Raw genomic sequence first — 22,346 nt, forward strand, 5'->3', positions numbered from 1 at the left:
GATGATAGAAAAATTACACCAAAGTCTTTGATGAGTGAGGGTCTGACAGATAAACACAAAACTAGATGATTAACAGCTGGAGAAGAGAAAAATCTCTTCAAGGGTGAAGACAAGACAATTCAAAAGGGAATGCTAGTTTGAATAGCAATGGAAAACTGAGGAAGATCTTACATAGTTTTACAAAAAGAGACTCATTTTTATGATGGGGCTGGAAAGGTTACATATGAAGAATGTTATAACGTGCCATTGTGCAATTTTGATAATGTGAAAGATGACATACAAGAAAGTTTAGAATCACTGATAAAGCCCCAAGTGATGGAGCAAAAAGGTCCATCTACAGGCCTTCTTACCATACCCTCAGAGTAAGACTGCATCTCTACTGATTCCCAGAGGCAGGGAGATAGGGAACACAGGCCCTCTGGGTGGAGGTCACCTCTGTCCTGGCTGGAGTCAGGAGTCATCCCAGAACTCTTCAGGCTCCAGCAAGGTCCCTACAGCTCACTTACGGCCTCACCCATCCAGTTGGCCTGGGACGGTCAAGGCCAATCTCATTACTCATTGTGTCCAAGTTTATATAGGTCGCCATGTAAAGCCCAGGCCCCCCAGGTCAGCCTTCTTCCCCTGGGCTCTCATCTCTATGAGGCTCTGTACATCCTATATTCTGATTCTTATCTTTACCCCTCCTCTTGAATCCCTTCTATTCACTGTGCCCTTTGGACAGAGTCACCAGCAAGACTTCCTTTATCCTCAGTCTCTTTCCAGGATGCGCCATTCACTTTTTTTGCTGTAACTGAAACTGGGCTTTTCCCGCGTGATATGCTCCTCTTGCATGTGTCTCATGCCCCTGAGCTGCTGGGCCTGGAGAAGGCTCCTTGGTTCTCACCGCTGCTTCCTGGCCATTCTCCACCCTTCCTCCATGCATCCCCTGCCCCTCTGCCCCCAGCTTTAAATCTTATGTCACCAGAGAACACCTTCTACTCTTACCTGTGGCAGTTATCTGTGGGTTATCAGGTCGCTCCCACTCCCATTCCCCAGCTCACTGTCAGTGTCTTCAACACCACCTTTATCGAGCACTTGGTCATTTCAAAGTCCATAGAGAGGGTCCTTCCAAAACTACTCATTTCTTTGGCTTTCCCTCCAGTGATCTTGTCGTCCTCCACACTTAATTCACTCTCCTCGTTTTAACCTATACCTGGTCACTACCATTAACTGGCAACCCTTCCGGAATCCACATTCAAGCATTCCACATTCTGATACCATTCTGCTTTAGTCCAGACCTCTTTCTGTTGGAATTCCAGGCCTACAGAGCCAACTGCTAGCTTGCCATTTCCAGATGGATGTTCAACAGGCATCTTAAATGTAAAATGTTCACAACTGAGCTCCTGGTTTTCTCTCTGCCCTCAAATCAGCTCCTCCTACAGTTTTAGCCATCTCAGTGTTGTCTTAGGCCAAAATTGGAATCATCTTTGACTATTTCTTTCATAGTCTCCAACTAATCTGTCAGGAAATTCTGTTGGTTCTGCTTTCAAGATATATCCAAAATATAACCATTTTTTACCCTCTCCAAGTCATGATCAGGACTCTCCTGATATAGCAACCCCCTGAAATGTATCTCTTATCCTTCACCCTCTTCAATGACTACTCTCAATGCAACAGCCAGATTGTCTCTCCCTTCAGCTCAAAACCCTCCAAAGGCTTCCACTTCACTGGGGATAAAGGCCAGTGTTTACGAGGGTTTACAGGGCCTTTGTAACCTCTTTCCTCCACGACACCCTTCCCTGTTGTCTCCCTCACATCCTATGTGTCTCCTTCTTGCTCAATTTGCTCTGGACACAGGGGCTTCCTTATAGTCCCTAGAACATACCATGAATATACCTGCCTTGTGGCCTTAGCACTTGCTATTTCCCTGCTCCAAACACTCCCTGGCTGCTTTCTCTACTTCTTTCAGTCTTCACTCAGATGTCATCTCAGAGAGGCCTTCCCTAGTTACATTATCTAAAAGCTGCAAATAGCCTGTTGTCTTTCCTCTCTTCCTTTCTCTCTATATTTTTCTTCTTAGTGCTTTCCCTATGTAAAATACCACATAGTTTACTTAATAAATGTGGCTATCATGTCACTCTCTTAGTAAGCTCCATTAGAGCAGGGTTTTCTGTCTGTCTTGTTCCCTGCTGTATCCCCAACATTGAGAACCATGTGTGCCACAGAGCAGGCACTCAATATTTACTTGTTGAGTGAATGGTCACTCCGTCTTACTGAGGACTTTTTCTGTGTGGTACTGAAAAATGCTGAATAACTCATTAGAATGACTTCATAATATTGTTAAAAGACAAAATAAATTCACTTTGATAAATGTTAGTTTCATATTTTGAGATTAAATCCCAATGAAACCTGTTGTCATTATTTACCATAATTGTTAGATTGCCAGTTTAAATGAATCTATATTAAGTGGTTAGTTTTCTAATATCACTTATTCTAGAACAAAAAGAAACTCCTGTGTTATAAAATAATATACCTAAACCTTGTTGAATAGTTCTGTTGACTGAATTCAAGATACTAGTTTACAAAAAATACAAGAAGTCATACTTTACATGATAATGTTTCAATTCAACTTATGTAACAGCTTGAACTTAAAATACTCTCTTGGATAAATATTGTAAATATCAACTGAACTATTCTCTTTATCTTTATATTTTTCTGTGATTACTTAAAACCTGACACCAAACTCTGGTTATTTGCTTTATATATAGCCTATCTACTTGGAAACAATCTTGCTAAGGAAAGAGATATATTCCTATGAACATAATGTGGATATTTGTTATTGTTTATTTCAATTAATGGAATTCATTTCTTAAAATTAATATAAAGAAAAATTGTAGTTAAATTATTTAAAAAACAAAATTTAAAAACATTTAGTGTAGGCTTTCATAAGGGAAGGCCCCTTAAAAAATTGCCATTGCTGTTTACAACCACAAGGAGGTATTTTTCTTTTTCTTTTTTTTTTTCTTGTTTTCTTTTTTTCTGAGACAGAGTTTCACTGTTGTCACCCAGGCTGGAGTGCAATGGCACGATCTCAGGTCACTGCAACCTCCGCCTCCTTGGTTCAAGCGATTCTCCTGCCTCAGCCTCCCGAGTAGCTAGGATTACAGGCACCTGCCACTACACCTGGCTAATTTTTATATTTTAAGTGGAGAGAGGTTTTCACCATGTTGGCCAGGTTGGTCTCGAACTCCTGACCTCAGGTGATCCACCCGCCTCGGCCTCCCAAAGTGCTAGGATTACAGGCATGAGCCACCACGCCTGGCCTGGAAGTATTTTTCAAACATACTCATTCTAATACTCAACATGCTTTAAATGCTCATTGTTCTGAGACTGGTTTTGTTAAGAGCATGACATTAAAGACATCCCAAATTACCAAAGGAACCTGTAGCATTCTGCACAGCAAAAGCTGCATGGTGAAGTTGGTGATGGTCAAAATGATTACTAAGCATCAGGAAAACGCCATAGGAACTTACAATTACTATTATTAGAACCAGATAATAATTCCCTTTAAATGGAAATATTCAGGGATTGAATAAATAAATGATCCCTCACAGTAAACTTTCTTTTGTGTTTCTCCCACCACTCCCCTTGGTTCTCAAGAGGCTGCAGAATGCAAAGCAACAGGGACTCTTAGCTTTTTACTTACAACTTATACTGGGCAGATTCTCAATGAATTAATATCAGAGAAGGAAGCAGTATTCTCAGCAACTCTTCTCCCTTTTTGAGAGTTATTGTATCTGTTACCAAGAATAGTAGATTGGTCCTTTCCACATTTTAAATATTTCCCCTCAGGCATTAAAATTAACCACTTTGCTCCATAAATATTATCAAAATTTTACAGTTTTTACCCTTTACTTTAAAAAGTCAATGTGGGAAATAGGAATATTCACAGAGTTCCATGTATCTCTCCAAGCATGCCTTAGTGACTGCAAGGGTAACACACACCTGCATAGTGGAGACATGTGTCAGATGCCCTCTTAACCAAGCAATTAAACTTAGCATCACTAAAAATGGAGATGACTGACATCACATGCTTCTTAATATGATACAGTATAAGGGGCCACTATCAATGGGACATTCTGACCCAAAATATCATGAGGAAACAATCATTCTACTCCAGAGTATGGGATATTCCATAAGACAAGTGACTCAGGCTTTTCAAAAAGTCAATTTCATAAGGAAAAAAAAAAGATTCTTCTAGATTAAAAGAGACAAGGAAACAATAAATTCAGTACGCGAGCCTTGGTTGGAATGTGACTTAAACAAAAAAAGACTATAATAGTCATTTTTTGACAACTAATAATACCAGTATTTTGGGAGGCTGAGGCAGGCGATCACTTGAGCCCAGTTCAAGACCAGCCTGGGCAATATAGCGAAATCCTGTTTCTATTTTTCTGAGATCAGATGAGATCGGGTGCGTTCAGGGTGGTATGGCTTGTAGAGTCTGTCTATATATACATTTTTTTCGAGACAGAGTCTCGTTCTATCACCCAGGCTGGAGTGCAGTGGCATGATCTCGGCTCACTGCAACCTCTGCCTCCCAGGTACAAGCGATTCTCCTGCCTCGGCCTCCTGAGTAGCTGGGAGTATAGGCACCCGCCATCACGCCTGGCTAATTTTTGTATTTTCAGTAGAGATGGGGTTTCACCATGTTAGCCAGGTTGGTCTCAAACCCTCGAACCCCTGACCTCAGGTGATCCACCCACCTCAGCCTCCCAAAGTACTGGGATTACAGGCGTGAGCCACTGCACCCAGCTTTTATTTTTTTAAAAAGAAAATTAGCTGGGCATGCTGGTGCATGCCTGTAGTCCCAGCTACTCGGAAGGCTGAGGTGAGATAATCAATTGAGTCCCTGAGGTCAAGGCTGCAGTCCCCATGAGGGCACCACTGCATTCCTGCCTGAACAACAGAGAGATCTTGTCTCAAAAAAAAAAAAAAGTATTAAGTAGATATTAATGATATGAAATTGTTAATTTTCTTAGTTGTGATAATGGCATTATGGTTAGAGATCAAGTGTCATGATGTCTTCACTTTCACATGATTTAGAAAACACATACATACAACAGAAATATGGTAAAACGATAATTCTTGATTACACAGGTGCCCGTCCTATGATTCTTTCAACTTTTCTTGGATTTTGAGATTTTTTATAATAAAAAGAAGAGTAAAACTATCATCAATGGCAACAGAAACTTGAAAGAGCAGAAGACGCTATAGAGAGAGTAGGGAACAAATTTTATGTGCTAGGATTACAGGAAGGGAGTAGGGGAGCTGAATCTCTTGAGAAAAGAAATCAAAACAGAAGGAAAATTATGCTGCACAGGGGCTACAAATGACAGATTGGAGAAAAAAATAGGAAGGGAAGGCAACTAGCCTGGGCAACAGAGTGAAATTATGTCTCTAAAATTAAAAAGAAAAATCATATCACAACTTGGTATGCACAGCCACATGTGCAAACAGATGCAGAAAATGGGAAAAAAAAGTTTCACAAAGCAATATCCTATGAACAATACACTAAGATTTGTTATTCTGTTCTATTTCATTTTTATTTAAATAACAAATGCTACACTGTGAAACTTTAAATTGCTTTCAGTGGATCATGATGTGTAGCTGGAAAAACACAAATCTCAATCAACTTGCTTGCTTTGTCAGCAGTGAAACTTAGAGAGGTTGTGTCTTGTCTATGGCAGTACAAGTAGTTGACTGGAGAGCTGAGATTGGAACCCAGGACTTTGGGCTCCTAGGCCACATTCTTCCTATTCCACTAAGCTGACTTTCACATTGTTTTGTTTTCAAAACACACATGAAACTTTTCAACCTCCTTAACTGACAATATTTTCCAAATCGCAAGCCTGGATGCTTATTATTATCCTTTATACTATTTCTGGGAAGAAATATACTGTATTCAGCCATTCAGATCATAAACTTCATGAGAGCACAGGGCTTGCCTGTCTTGTTCTTCATGTATTATATCTTCAGCACTTCCATGTTTGGCTCATAACAGATGCTCAATATACTATTGCTGAACAAATTAATGACTCCACTCTTGTGGATTTAGCTATTATCTCAATATTGATAACTCTTATATATACATATTCCTTTTTTTACAACTAGAGTCTAATTTTGCATTTCATTTTGTGGCCTGCTTTCACATTCACCCACCCTAATTTTCAAACACCAGATCACTTTTTCAAGGTGTTATTTGTCAGTTTTAACTGAACATGTGTAAAATTAAACTTATCATATTAAATGGGTTTTTCTCTACTACTACTGAAGGTACTAATAATATCCCAGGTATTTGGATTAGGAATTCTTACGAAGTGGGGTCCACAAACTCCAGTTTTCTCAAAAGTCAAGCAGGAAAGAAATGTTTGAATCACTTGAGTATAAGAACAGAGGAAGAATTGGAGCCACAGCCTAACCAGAGAACCCAGAACTACCTAAAACTTTTGTTGACCCTTTGTGTTCCATTTGTGGTCCATAAATCTAGAGCCAAACTTAGTTCACATTCCCCTGCCTCAGAGACCTATATTCAATTAGTCACCAGACCTGGTTGATTTTTCCTATTAAATGCCTCTTGCAATGGTTCTGGATCATACATCCTTATATGAAATCAAACTGCAGATACTAGGAGGAGACCCCAAGTAAGGATGAAAGTAGAGAGCTGATGTGTGGGGAAATGAGACATGTTCAGATGGATCTTAAGAAAGCTTTCTCTGTCACATCCTGTGACATGTGATCTTGTCGATACCTATGGTAAAGATCTATATATTTCCTCAAGGCTCTTGAGGTGGACTATCATTTTATCAATAGTAACACTGAGGTCTGAGTCCTGAGAAGGACTGGCTATAAATGACTCTGTTCCACTAGCCATTTTCTGAATCCGTCTTGCTCAATATCTCAGGAATATCTCTTCAGGGAATTATGTAAAAATTTTAGGCAGTATATTTCTTTTTTTTTGAAAGACTTTAAAAAAATTGGCAAATAATTACTGTATAAATTCATGGGGTACACAGTAAGGTTTCGATACATATAATGTATAGTGGTCAGATCAGGGTAATTAAGATATCTATCATTTAAAACATTTATCATTTCTTTGTGTTGAAAATGTTCAATATCTTTCTCTAGCTCTAGCTACCTATAACTCTTTGAAACTATTTTATTATTAACTATAGTCATCCTACAATGGTATAGAATGCTAGGACTTATTCCTCTTATTTAGCTGTAATTTTGTATCTTTTTTTTTCTTTTTTTTATCATTATACTTTAAGTTTTAGGGTACATGTGCACAATGTACAGGATAGTTACATATGTATACATGTGCCATATTGGTGTGCTGCACCCATCAACTCATCCTTTAACATTAGGTATATCTCCTAATGCTATCCCTCCCTACTCCCCCGACTCCACAACAGGCCCAGGTGTGCGATGTTCCCCTTCCTGTGTCCATGTGTTCTCATTGTTCAATTCACACCTATGAGTGAGAATATGCGGTGTTTGGTTTTTTTGTCCTTGTGATAGTTTGCTGAGAATGATGGTTTCCAGCTTCATCCATGTCCCTACAAAGGACATGAACTCATCATTTTTTAGGGCTGCATAGTATTCCATGGTGTATATGTGCCACATTTTCTTAATCCAGTCTATCATTCTTGGACATTTGGGTTGGTTCCAAGTCTTTGCTATTGTGAATAGTGCCTCAGTAAACGTACGTGTGCATGTGTCTTCATAGCAGCATGATTTATAATCCTTTGGGTATATACCCAGTAATGGGATGGCTGGGTCAAATGGTATTTCTAGTTCTAAATCCCTGAGGAATCGCCACACTGACTTCCACAATGGTTGAACTAGTTTACAGTCCCACCAACAGTGTAAAAGTGTTCCTATTTCTCCACCTCCTCTCCAGCACCTGTTGTTTCCTGACTTTTTAATGACTGCCATTCTAACTGGTGTGAGATGGTATCTCATTGTGGTTTTGATGTGCATTTCTCTGATGGCCAGTGATGATGAGCATTTTTTCATGTGTCTTTTGGCTGCATAAATGTCTCCTTTTGAGAAGTGTCTGTTCATATCCTTCAACCACTTGTTGATGGGGTTGTTTACTTTTTTCTTGTAAATTTGTTTGAGTTCATTGTAGATTCTGGATATTAGCCCTTTGTCAGATGAGTAGGTTGCAAAAATTTTCTCCCATTTTGTAGGTTGCCTGTTCACTCTGAGGGTAGTTTCTTTTGCTGTGCAGAAGCTCTTTAGTTTAATTGGATCCCATTTGTCAATTTTGGCTTTTGTTGCCATTGCTTTTGGTGTTTTAGACATGAAGTCCTTGCCCATGCCTATGTCCTGAATGGTATTGCCTAGGTTTTCTTCTAGGGTTTTTATGGTTTTAGGTCTAACGTTTAAGTCTTTAATCCATCTTGAATTAATTTTTGTCTAAGGTGTAAGGAAGGGATCCAGTTTCAGCCTTCTATATATGGCTAGCCGGTTTTCCCAGCACCATTTGTTAAATAGGGAATCCTTTCCCCATTGCTTGTTTTTGCCAGGTTTGTCAAAGATCAGATAGTTGTAGATATGCAGCATTATTTCTGAGGGCTCTGTTCTGTTCCATTGATCTATATCTCTGTTTTGGTACCAGTACCATGCTGTTTTGGTTACTGTAGCCTTGTAGTATAGTTTGAAGTCAGGTAGCGTGATCCCTCCAGCTTTGTTCTTTTGGCTTAGGATTGACTTGGCTATACAGGCTCTTTTTTGGTTCCATATGAACTTGAAAGTAGTTTTTTCCAATTCTGTGAAGAAAGTCATTGGTAGCTTGATGGGGATGGCATTGAATCTATAAATTACCTTGGGCAGTATGGCCATTTGCACGATATTGATTCTTCCTACCTATGAGCATGGAATGTTCTTCCATTTCTTTGTATCCTCTTTTATTTCCTTGAGCAGTGGTTTGTAGTTCTCCTTGAAGAGGTCCTTCACATCCCTTGTAGGTTGGATTCCTAGGTATTTTATTCTCTTTGAAGCAATTGTGAATGGGAGTTCACTCATGATTTGGCTCTCTGTTTGTCTGTTACTGGTGTATAAGAACGCTTGTGATTTTTGTACATTGATTTTGTATCCTGACACTTTGCTGAAGTTGCCTATCAGCTTGAGGAGATTTTGGGCTGAGACGATGGGGTTCTCTAGATATACAATCATGTCATCTGCAAACAGGGACAATTTGACTTCCTGTTTTCCTAATTGAATGCCCTTTATTTCCTTCTCCTGCCTGATTGCCCTGGCCAGAACTTCCAACACTATGTTGAATAGGAGTGGTGAGAGAGGGCATCCCTGTCTTGTGCCAGTTTTCTAAGGGAATGCTTCCAGTTTTTGCCCATTCAGCATGATATTGGCTGTGGGTTTGTCATAGATAGCTCTTATTATTTTGACATACGTCCCATCAATACCTAATTTACTGAGAGTTATTAGCATGAAGGGTTGTTGAATTTTGTCAAAGGCCTTTTCTGCATCTATTGAGATAATCACGTGGTTTTTGTCTTTGGTTCTGTTTATACGCTGGATTATGTTTATTGATTTGCATATGTTGAACCAGCCTTGCATCTCAGGGATGAAGCCCACTTGATCATGGTGGATAAGCTTCTTGATGTGCTGCTGGATTCGGTTTGCCAGTATTTTATTGAGGATTTTTGCATCGATGTTCATCAGGGATACTGGTCTAAAATTCTCTTTTTTTGTTGTGTCTCTGCCAGGCTTTGGTATCAGGATGATGCTGGCCTCATAAAATGAGTTAGGAAGGATTCCCTCCTTTTGTATTAATTGGAATATTTTCAGAAGGAGTGGTCCCAGCTCCTCCTTGTACCTCTGGTAGAATTCGGCTGTGAATCCATCTGGTCCTGGACTTTTTTGGTTGGTAAGCTATTAATTATTGCCTAAATTTCAGATCCTGTTATTGGTCTCTTCAGAGATTCAACTTCTTCCTGGTTTAGTCTTGGGAGGTGTATGTGTCGAGGAATTCATCCATTTCTTCTAGATTTTCTAGTTTATTTGCTTAGAGGTGTTTATAGTATTCTCTGATTGTAGTTTGTATTTCTGTGGGATTGGTGGTGATATCCCCTTTGTCATTTTTTATTGCGTCTATTTGATTCTTCTCTCTTTTCTTCTTTATTAGTCTTGCTAGCGGTCTATCAATTTTGTTGATCTTTTCAAAAACCAGCTCCTGGATTCATTGATTTTTTGAAGGGTTTTTTGTGTCTCTATTTCCTTCAGTTCTGCTCTGATCTTAGTTATTTCTTGCCTTCTGCTAGCTTTTGAATGTGTTTGCTCTTGCTTTTCTAGTTCTTTTAATTGTGATGTTAGGGTGTCAATTTTGGATCTTTCCTGCTTTCTCTTATGGGCATTTAGTGCTATAAATTTCCCTCTACACACTGCTTTGAATGTGTCCCAGAGATTCTGGTATGTTGTGTCTTTGTTCTCGTTGGTTTCAAAGAACATCTTTATTTCTGCTTTCATTTTGTTATGTACCCAGTAGTCATTCAGGAGCAGGTTGTTCAGTTTCCATGTAGTTGAGCGGTTTTGAGTGAGTTTCTTAATCCTGAGTTCTAGTTTGATTTCACTGTGGTCTGAGAGACAGTTTGTTATAATTTCTGTTCTTTTACATTTGCTGAGGAGTGCTTTACTCCCAACTATGTGGTCAATTTTGGAATAGGTGCGGTGTGGTGCTGAGAAGAATGTATACTCTGTTGATTTGGGGTGGAGAGCTCTGTAGATGTCTATTAGGTCTGCTTGGTGCAGAGCTGAGTTCATTTTGTATCTTTTAACAAATCTCTCCCTATCCTTCCTCCCATCCCCCTTCCCTTCCCTTCCCAGCCTCTAGAACCCTCTGTTTTACTTTTTACTTCTATGAGAGCAACTTTTTTTAGCTTCCACATATGAGTGAGAACATGCAGTGTTTATCTTTCTGTGCCTGGCTTATTTCATTTAACATATTTATTGTCCAGGTCCATTCATGTTTCTTTTCTTTGTTGGACAGATACAACAAAATCATTCAAAGAGTTCCCAAATTAACTTGCAAACCCTATGGCAATCAGTGGCAGAGAATGCTTATCCAGTGGAACTACAAATGAGTGTGTATGGATTCAAGAAAAGATCTCTTTCAGAAACGCTTAAGAGCATCCTCTCATGGTTTTAGGAAATCTTCTAAAAAACCAGATTGCATATAAAATTGATTAAATTTACTTTTAACTCATTTGGGTACACAGTGTTTCTCTTAGAAATTTTACTGGTTTTACATCAATCCCCATTCTGTTTTCCTTTAAGAATACAAGTCAAGAATAGAAGGTCTTAACCCCAAGAAAAATAAGACAGGAGGGAGAGAGGTATAATTTTACCTTTTTATTATACCTCAAGGAATATTTCTTTACTTTTCTATCTAGTAGAAAGAATGCCTCTTCTGATTCTAAGTTCTACAACCCAACCTGGTACTAAAATATTAAAAGAATGGCTGCAGAATTCCTGGTTTCCTCATCTGGTCTCTTTAATGACTCTGTACATAACGAAATGCTATATTACACTCATTTTCAGCAACAGAACACGTCTGTTCTCATGTGGAATGAGAAGGGCCGATACCTATATGAGAATTCAGAAGGAAAATGATGGTGAGCACAGCAAGACTTTCTGAAGACCACAGGGTAAATATTCTTCATGGAATAGATATTTGTAACAAATCATTAATACTATTCATCTTCAGAGAGTTATTGCAAATCACATTCCTTCCACCTCTGCTGCACCAGGTAGATGGGTGAGAAGGTGACAGGGAGTTAGTAACATCAGCATATTATAGTCACCCTTCCATGGACTATTTTTCTGCTTTCAGAGAGTAGTCGATAGCATATATTTAAGCCAATTTTAGGCACAGAACAAATTTGTGGTGGTTCATGTGTAGTCAATATTTTGAGTGTTGGAGTAAGCTAGCTTTAATTAAGAGACAAGTAGCTAATCTACAATCATTGCCCTGGGAAAACTCCCATTGATATCCAGTTTAAGGGAAAGGTAAACTTGGGAGACACTTGAAGGATTTCCATCACATTTTTAAAGCTAAAGCAGAAAGTATAATTATAAAACCTCCCAACTTCCTGTTAAATTACAGTAGATAATTAAATCGTTAGGTTTCTTCAACATTCTCTGGATGTTCTAAATACAGACTAAATAAGAAAGAGCACCCTAGAGGCAAAACACATCCCACCTCCATTAGCAGAAATTAAACATCCTATTTCTTTGTTAGTGAAAATTGTAGTTTTAGAAAGTAATTGTCACAAGATTGGGACTTTAAACAGAAATGTCAAGAATCCAGGGCCCTTTCTGTGATTCATAGGGAGTGATCTGCTACATTATTCCCCAAGATGATTCTCTAACAACCATGGTTTACCAGTCACTGACATGCTCATTACCTGTAAATTATGGGGTCAAACATATCTTGGGCTTGCCCTCTCTGAATCCACCCAGGCTCGCTCAGCTTTGGGCACAGGAGGCTACTCTTCCATCAGGGCTTTAAAAGAGATGACCCCATCAGCTTAGAATACTCTTCTTTTTAGATGTGCTCCTGGTGGGAGTGTGTACTTAATGAATATCCTCTGATTAGGTCCTCAGGGAGCTTGTCTTTTCCTCCTTAACTTCTTATGGTCAGGAAAATGCATTTGTCAGGCCTCCTTAATCCAATTACTGGCACCAGGTAATAAATCTAGATTGCCTCTGTTTCTCTATGGAATCTGATTCTTCTGCTCCAGTGAGCCAAGCCTGAGAGTTGGGTCTCCCCAAAGTCACAGGAAACTTCTGCTCGTGTTCCTTATATCACTCAAGCTCCTGTCTTCTATCCATATGCATATCCAATCTCATGCAGTCTTCAGAAACTTGGCAGGGCTGCGTGGAGAAGACTGAAGCTTCAGAGTATGGGATAACTAGATGTCTTTTATGGTCCTTCTCAGTCTGACCTATCTGTGTCTGCAAAGTACTAACACGAGCTCCCGATATGGACTGAAGACCACAAATGAACTGCCAATAACAAAACCGCTGTATTTTATGAACATTCCTTATTCAGCTCAGTAAATACTACATACCTATTCTGTGATAGCTACTATGGTAAAGTTTTATTCCACAGTAAGGAAAACTAATTCAATTAAGATGCTGCCAGCAGCCTTTTGTTTCAGAGACCAGAATTCCTTAATTCCATCAACAATGTCTAAACTCTAAATGCTCCTAAAGCTCATGTTTAGTAAAGCTCTGGCTTTTCCTGGCCCATGTCTTATGTCTTCCCAATCTGGCTCCATGGATTTCTGGGTCTTTGCTCAGGATGTGCTTCTTCCTGCTCAGTGTATAGAATACCAACACATTCTTCCATACTCACTTTAAACATCATGTCTTGCCAACTTCCTCCCCACAATGACTGTTCCGTCGGAACTTTCTTGGCTTCTCCACCATAGCACTGATTGGATTTTGCTTTGTAATGAAGCTGGTTGCTTCCATGTCTCTCTGGCTAGAGATCCCTGAGGGCAGGGAGCAGCAAGATCATGTCTTACTGTTTCATTATCCCTGGTGCAGTGCTTTGCACATAGTCATAACTCTATCTATTACTTGTTTTTCTATGAATAAAAGAATGAATCTCTCAGGTCCTGTCTGGGAGGACTGTCAAAGTTCAGTCCAATTCTGCCTGACAAATGCCTGCAGAACTCAGATCAGTCCTTGGCAAAGCAGCAGCCTGGAGCCAGCTACTTCGAAGGAGGATGGGCTGGAGCAATCCAAGCTGGGCTTGATACCAGCTCTACCATTTCCTAGTTGGTGGTCTTGGGAACATTATTTAAGCTCCTTGAGCCTTAGTTTATAACCTATAAAATGGTAATAATCTGGGAACAATCACTGGAGCTGATCTCCAGGGATGCTGTCAAGATTAAAAGAACTTAATGCACCAAAAATTCTAACACAGAGACTACCACACAGTAGTAACCAACAACTGATGAACAACTTTTACACGTCAGACACCATCACATTCTGAAGATAACAACAAATAACAAGACCGACCACATTACTACCCAGGAACAAGGGTAATGTAAAGATAAGAACAGAAAGTAGGCCAACAATTACAAAACAATGGCTGCCAGAGAATTAAAAACAGAGAGCAGAAGAACAAAGAGGAAGACGGACTAAATCAGTCCAGAAGCATGAGACAGGTAGTATCACACTCCTCTTTGGGTAACCTGCTGCTATTTCTCTCCAAGTGTACTAACCTCAGTACAGATGGGGTTACTTCCCAATAAACCCATCATAATGTAAGTCGAAAATGCATTTAGTACACCTAACCTGCCAAACATCATGGCCCAGCATACCTTAAATGTGCTCAGAACACTTACATTAGCCTACAATTGAGCAAAATCATCTAATACAAAACCTATTTTGTAATATTTAATATCTCACATAATTTATTGAAGATCATATTGGAAGTGAAAAATAGAATGGTCGTATGGGTACTTGAAATATACTTTCTGCTAAATGAGCATCAGTTTTGCACCAGTGCAAAGTTGAGAAATCCGAATTTGAACCATGGCAAATTGGAGGCCATCTGTATTCCATTTAATTAGAACTGAGCTTCAGGATGGGCAAGTTCAAGGACACAACTGAGTTGACTGGGGCCCCTAGAATCTCTGATTGTATGTTTTATATGACTTGGCCCAACACTGACTGACCCAGGGTAAATTAGAAAGCTTTCAGAAGATTTTGAGGCATTTATCACAGATGGCAGGCCTGTAAACATTATGGGCATTCTTGAACAACTAAAGAAGAGACATCAAAGAGTTAGAGTGACCTTCACAGGTACCCTCCAGAAGAGGGTAGAAAACAGTATATTTTAACTCTTGGGACTGTCCAGGCTATTTCTGTTATTGTTGCTAAGCAAACAGTTGTTGTGATCCCAATGCAGAACATTTTTGCATCTTACTTCCTAATTACCACACAGAACGGCTCCACAGTTTCTTGGAGAAATGCCTGATTCCAAGGCTGCAGCAGTAATACAACATGAGCCTGGAATATCACATTATGATTGAAAGCACTTCAAAAAAAAAAAAAAAAGATCGATAATGTCAAATGACATAGCAGACATCCAAAAGCCATTCCCATTAGCCAAATCTGGGGCAGCCGTGGATTGTAACTCACTGAAAAATTCATGAGCCAATCCTGATAATAACAGAGATAAGTTTAAAAAAATCAATAAATGGGACAGAAAAGGTGGAACAACACAAATGTCCATCAATGTATAATACATTTTTAAAATGTGGTATACACATACAATGGATTATTAGTCAGCCCTAAAAACAGAGGAAATTCTAGCATGTGCTACATCATGAATTAACCTTGAAGCCACATACCAAGTGAAACAAGCCAGACATAAAAGGACAAATATTGTATAATTCCACTCGTACGAGGTACCTAGAGTAGTCAAATTCATAGAAACAGAAAGTCGAATGGTGGTTATCATGCACTGGGAGAAGGAGGAGTGGGAAGTTATTGTTTAATAGGCACAGAGTTTCAGTTTGGGAAGATGAAAAAGTTGTGGAGATGGATAATAGTGATGGTTGCACAACAATGTGAATATGCTTAATGCCACTGAACCATATACTTAAAAATAATTCTAGTGATAAATTTTATGCTATATACATTTTACCACAATAAAAAGAAAATAGATGAGCAGCACCAGCATCAACTTCTGTTTTTTGCATACAAAGGTAAAAATCACTTGGATTCAACTTTTCTTCCACAAACAAAATCTACCTGGCCCTATAAGGCAGGTCACATATTATAAAGAAGCCATTTCAAATAGTAAAGCAAACTAAAAGATGGTAGAATCTGTTTATTTTGACCAAGTTGGGGTCTTATTAATTAATCTGTATGATTAATTTGATCAGTGTTTTAGTAAATAACATAACTTATTTCCATAATATCTGCAATTCTAAAATCTAGAAAGCTCTGAAAATCCAAACTTTTTTTCGTAAGTTTTGTTCAAAAACACATACGGTAGCAAAACCTGACTTGAACTCACAGGAGCCCATGTTTGGTCTTTATTTACCCCTGCCTGGTGTAAATATTCATACATTTTGCCACAGAAATATTACTGTGCTTATGATGTCATTGCCTGAGTGTCTCCTATGGGCATCATATAATATACGGTGTAAGTACCATGCCAAAAAGATCTGAAATTTCTAAGTTTCAAAAAAAAAATCCGGTCCTGAGTTTCAAAGAGACTGTAGATCCCTACAAAATTTAACCATATCAGATATCAGACCAATATTTTCCAAGCTTCTGACATTCTCTACCATATTCACAGTTTTGCCATATCTACAGATCACTTGTATTATTACAGTCTCTAGTACTTGTCTTCAGATTGACTCACCTTTTTCTTTACATAAAGTAATTTTTTAAAGAAACATCTCCACTGTAAAAGATGAGAGCTTGAGAGGCCTGCTCTGTTAAAAAGGGAAATTCTGAAGGATTAGAGGGGTGTTAAAGACACAACAACTGAGGCTTTTGCCTTGAATAACCAGAAAGACCAAAAGAAAATGGAAATGAAATAACTGCCTCACTACGTGATTCCACATCATCTAGTGCTAGGCTGATGTACCATCTCCAAGACCTACTGTCCTCAGAAGTATTCATCCCACACTTGGGGAACTGAACTAGACCATCATAATCCTGCAATTCAGGTAGTGACTCTGCTGAGATTAGTAAGTCTTGTTTTGGGGTCGGGGGGAGTCACACCCATACAAAAGCACAATATAGCAGTGAAGGAGTCAATCTCTTTATCTCCCTTCTAGTTCTGTCACCCATCACCTGTCATACAGGTTCAGCTGGGTCACTCGCTGCAACTGTCTACCTATCAAATTGGTGCAAGTCATTTTGAGTACAACTCTGGAACATCCACAGCCTCCACCTGCCAAAGGACACCTCAAGGTATTAGGATCTAGAAGTGAACACAGACTGACAAACCAGAAGATGATAGGTGAACAAAACCCCCATCCTTTATTAACTTCAACACTAGCTACTGTAAATAGTGGCCTTCAAAATCAGCAGGGAAAGATTTACTGTAGAAAGAGAATAGGTTTTCAAAAGTACTTTCAAATAGACGTCAGCTATATATGCATTTTTAAATAAAATAAGTGAAGCAGAAGGGAAAGTTTTTCCTTACAGTGGAATGCTGGGAGTTATAAATGTTGGGGATGAGAAAATTTCCATTTTGCAACTACTACAAAATAATAATAACTAACTACACATTGATTAAACCAAGTGATCAAAATTAATACCACCAGTAAGGGGCAAACAGCCACCAAAAGCCTCTGGATATGATGGATTGAGAAGGACCAATTTACTTCTAGAGTACTAACAAATCTAATTGTGAAGAAACATCAAACAGACCCAAACTCATGGAGATGCTACAGAATGCCTGGCCTATAATCTTCAAAAATATCATGAAAGACAAAGACTGAAAGACTATTCCAGATTAAAGACACATGTCTACCAAAATACATAATCCTAGACTGTATCCTACACCAGAAAAAAGGCTATGAAAGTTACTGGGACAGCTGACCCAACTAGAATATGGACAGAAGACTGGTAAAGGAATTTTATCAGTGTTAAACTTCCTGATTTTGATTACTTAAGTAACAGAATATCAATTTTATTTTAGGAAATACAAACTTAGATGTTAAGGAGTGTGAGGCACAATGTCTCTAACTTACTCCCAAATGGTTCAGAAAAAAGTATGTATATATGCAGATAAACAGTATATGACAAATGTCAACAACAGGTGATTAAGGAGAAAGGTGACTGGGAGTTCTTGACAACTCTTGCAAATTCTCTGTAAATTTGAAATTAGGTCCAAGAAATGGCTACTCACTGTCCATGTCGCTGCCAGCAAGCCACCCACAGTGTCCCCGGTTTCTGTGTGAACTCACCATTCTTCTGAGAATCCTTAACAGAAGCTTCTGCTCCTTTGGGTCCTCCTTGGATGTCAGTAAATGAGCAAAAATTTCCACATTTTCAGGAGAGAGGCTGTCCGGGTTTTCCCCTCCATACAGCTGAACCAGTATAGACAGGCACTTGGATGAAACGTCAAAAATCTCAGGATCTTCATTAGGAAGCTGAAAATTAACAAATAAGACTATTTAAATTTCCTTGAAGACGGTATTAGTACTCAAAAAAAAAGACAGTAAAATTTGGCTTGATGGGGGTGTCAGCCTGAGTAGTCTGCTGAATACTTTTTTACTTTTTTTTTTTTTTTTGAGACAGGGTCCCACTCTGTTGCCCAGGCTGGAGTGCAGTGGTATGATCACAACTCACTGCAGCCTCAACCTCCTGGGCTCAAGTGATCCTCCTGCCTCAGCCTCCTGAGTAGCTGGGAATAAAGACACACACCATCATCATGCCCAGCTAATTTTTTTTTTTTTTTTTTTTCTGGTAGAGACGTGGTCCCCCTATGTTGCCCAGGCTAGTTTTGAACTCCTGGGTTCAAGGAATCCTCCTTCCTCAGCCTCCCTAAGTGCTGGGATTACAGGCATGAGCCACTGCGCCTGGCCTAAATACTTTTTTAAATGCATCTTTTTCAAAGTGTATGTAGTTGCTCAAACAAAGCTAACAGCACAAAATCAGAAGGTCCTATATTCTTCTTTTTAAAAAGTTTTTTTTATTATTTTATTTTTATTGCCACATAATTATACATTTTTATGGCGTACAGTGTGAGGTTTCAATACACATATACAATGTGTAATAATCAAATTAGGGTAATTAACATATACTTTACCTCATACATACACCCTTTGTGGTGAGAACATTCCAAATCCTCTCTTCTAGCTATTTTGAAATATATATTATTATTAACTATAGTGCAGTGAAAGGACATACCCATATTCCTCCTATTTAATTGTAACTTTACCTACTGACCCGCTTCATAGTAACTCTATATTTAACCTTTTGAAGAACTGCCAGACTGTTTTCCAAAGCTGCCACTTGTACCAGCAATGCATGAAATTTCCATTTTCACTAACATTTGTTATTATCTGTCTTTTTAGTTACAGTTATCTTAGTAGGTCTAGAGGGGTAACTCATTGTGGTTTTCAGACGTACTTCCCTGATGGCTAATGATGTGGAGTACCTTTTCATGTGCTGATTGGCCATTTGCGTATCTTTGGGAAAATGTCTGTGCAGACCCTTTGTCCATTTTAAAAATAGGTCATTTGTCTTTATATAGTTGAGTTCTAAGAGTTCTTTATATATTTTAAATACAAGTCCCTTAACAAATACATAATTTAAAAGGTTTTTCCTTTCTGCAAGTTGTCTTTTCACTTTCTTGATACTGTCCTTTGAAGTAAAAAGTATTTTTAATTTTGAAAACTCTAACTTTTTTTTTATACTTGGGTATATGTATGATTTCAGTGACATATATCTAAGAATGTTTTATTTTTGTTTTTGTTTTTTGGGAGACAGCATCTCTCTCTGTCACCCAGGCTGGAGTGCAGTGGTATAAACATAGCTTACTGCAGCCTCAACCTTCTGGCTTCAAGCAATTCTCCCACCTCAGCCTCCTGGCTTCAAGCAATCCTCCCACCTCAGCCTCCTGAATAGCTGGGACCACGGGGGTGCACTGTCACACCTTGCTAATTTTTAAATTTTGTGTAGACGGGTCTCACCATGTTGCCACAGCTAGTCTTGAACTCCCGGGCTCAAGCAATCCTCCTGCCTTGTCTTCCTCCAAAGTGCTGAGAGTACAGGCAAGAGCCACCACACCCAATCATGCCCATGTTTTCTTCTAAGAGCTTTATAGCTTTAGCTTTTTACTTTGAGGTCTTCGATGCATTTTGAGTTAATTTTTATATATGGTGTAAGTAGAGATCCAATTTTATTATTTTGCATGTGAATTAAACTTTTATTTTGAGATATTTGTAAGTTCGCATGCAGTTGTAAGAACCAATTCAGAGAGATTCCATATATACTTCACCCAGTTTCCCCAATGGAAACATCTTGTATAATAACTATGGTACAATATCACAGCTAGAACCTTAGCCATCAACCTTATTCTGATTTTACTAATTTTATATCTCTTTGTGTATGTGTGTTTGTACATATTGTATTTAGCTCTGTGCAACTTAATCACATGTGTAGATTTGGTGACAACCACCACCACCAAGAAAAAGAAGAGTTCCATCACAAGGATCCCATTATAGTAAGAGCCAACACCCACTCTCCTCCATCCCTAACCCCTGGTGACCACACACCAGTTTGCCATTTTGTCATTTCAAGTATGTTACATACATGGAATCACACTGTATATATGGTTTTCTTCACTCAGCATAATTCCTTTAAAATCCATCCAAATTTTTGTGTATCAATAGTTCATTTCTTTTTACTACTGAGTACTATTCCATGACATAGATGTACCGTAGTTTAACTCATCCATAAAGAAAATGTGAGTTGTTCCCAATTTGGAGCTATTCCAAATAAAACTACTGTGAACATTTACACAAGTTTTTGTGTGAACACTAGCTTTCATTCCTCTGGGATAAATGCCCAAGAGTACAATGGCTGGGTTGTATGGGAGACTCATATTTAGTTTTTTAAGAAACTGTCAAACTGTTTTCTAAGGCAGCTGTAGCGTTTTACCTTTTTACATTCCTAGCATCAATGTACAAACGATCCAATTTCTCAGCATCTCCCCTAGCACTTAGTGTTATCACTATTTTTTTATTTTAGCCACTCTGCTAGATAGATGGTGGTATCTCATTGTAGTTTAAATTCACATTTCCCTAATGGCAACTGATAGTGAACATCTTATCACCTATTCATGACTTTTGCCCTTTGTTAATTGGATGTTTGATTCTTTATTCTTGATATATGAAAGTTCTTTAAATATTCTAGATATGCCTTTCTTAGATATATAGTTTTGCAAATATTTTCTCCCAGTCTGTAGCTTGCCTTTTCATCCATTTTACTGAGTCTTTTGAAGAGAAAAAAAGTTAATTTTGATGAAGTCCAATTACTGGTTTTAGCTCTTAGCAATCGTGCTTGTGGTGGCAAGAACAAAAAACTCTTTGCTGAAACACGTGTCCTGAAGACTTTCTCCTATATTTTTTTCTAAAGGTTTTATAGTTTTATATTTTACATCTTTAATTCACTTAATTTTGGGTTTTTATATAAAATATGAGATTTAGGTAAAAGATTTTATTGTTGTTTTGTTTTGCCACTGTGTATCCAATTGCTCCAGCACCATTCTTGGAAAGGCTATTGTTGTCCTATGGTACTGCATGTTTAATGAACTGGCAACAAGAGAAAGGCAGAGGAACTTTGTCTTGTAAGAATTAGAACCAAGGGGCTCCATAATCATCTGACATCAGTTCCATGTTGTATCTATGGTGGTTAGAAATGTACATGATAGGAACTCTAGGAATCTTATGGATTCCTCTTTTAGGGTCTCTGGTCAACCATGGCAACAATGTGACAATGCTGAGTTATTCTCTGTTTTAGGCAGTCTTCTGCGTAGGCTCCTCTGTGTGTGCATGGTAACTGTTCAAATCTTGGACCTTTGATGATCCTTGGAGCCACTCAATACTTCCACCCCAATTTCTCAATTTCAGCCATTATACAATCAGTTATACAAGGGATACATTTGGCATACAGACTGTCCATCATTGACTGCACTAAGTCCAGTTTGGCTTTAATGGAAAAGTTGATAAAGTTGCTATCAACAAGGATGTGGTAAGGTGGGCCCAGTTGTGTGATATACTGGAAAAATAAACAGGGACGGTGTTGAAGAACTTCTCCTTTAGCACACTAGGATCTTTTTCTTTCTTTTTAGGTTTTAATCTACCCTTTTCTTTAAGCCTTTGATCTGAGACTAAGCATTCACTTCATGATTGCATACTTCCTTGTTTTCTTTTGCTTCCCCGTGGTCACGTCATACTCTTGTTTCTTCTGGAATCTATTAATTGTTAGTATACAGAAATAAAATTGATTTTTTACTGAGGTATAACTGATATACAAAAACTTGCACATATTTAATGTACACATTTTGATGAATTTTGTTTATTGATCTTGTATCCTGAAACCTTGTTGAACTCACTTATTAATTCTAGGAGTCTTTTTCAAGATTCTTCGGCATTTTCTACATAGATAATTGTGTCACCTGTAAATACAGATAGGTTTATTTCTTCCTTTCCAAGGGGTATTCCTTTTATTTCTTTCCATACCCTACACTACACTAGTTAGAACCTCCACTAAGATGTTAAATAAGATTA

General features: G+C 38.5%; 1 protein-coding gene and 1 pseudogene across 18 annotated transcripts in view; both read right to left on the reverse strand.

Annotated features, from left to right (window-relative positions):
* Positions 1-22,346, reverse strand: part of ULK4 (unc-51 like kinase 4) — a 714,793-nt gene that overhangs the window by 133,747 nt on the left and 558,700 nt on the right. For all 18 annotated transcript variants that reach the window (XR_010155166.1, XR_010155167.1, XM_063805611.1 and 15 more), the window contains one exon: positions 18,015-18,200. Coding sequence is in view for 16 of the 18 variants with exons in the window: in XM_063805611.1 (XP_063661681.1) it covers positions 18,015-18,200 (186 nt within the window). In the remaining 2 variants the exon portion in view is untranslated. The remainder of the gene's footprint in view (positions 1-18,014; positions 18,201-22,346) is intronic.
* On the reverse strand, positions 21,340-22,118 carry LOC129143490 (rRNA-processing protein FCF1 homolog; annotated as a pseudogene).

The sequence above is a fragment of the Pan troglodytes genome, chromosome 2 (genome assembly GCF_028858775.2).
Source record: "Pan troglodytes isolate AG18354 chromosome 2, NHGRI_mPanTro3-v2.0_pri, whole genome shotgun sequence".
Lineage (NCBI taxonomy): Eukaryota > Metazoa > Chordata > Mammalia > Primates > Hominidae > Pan > Pan troglodytes.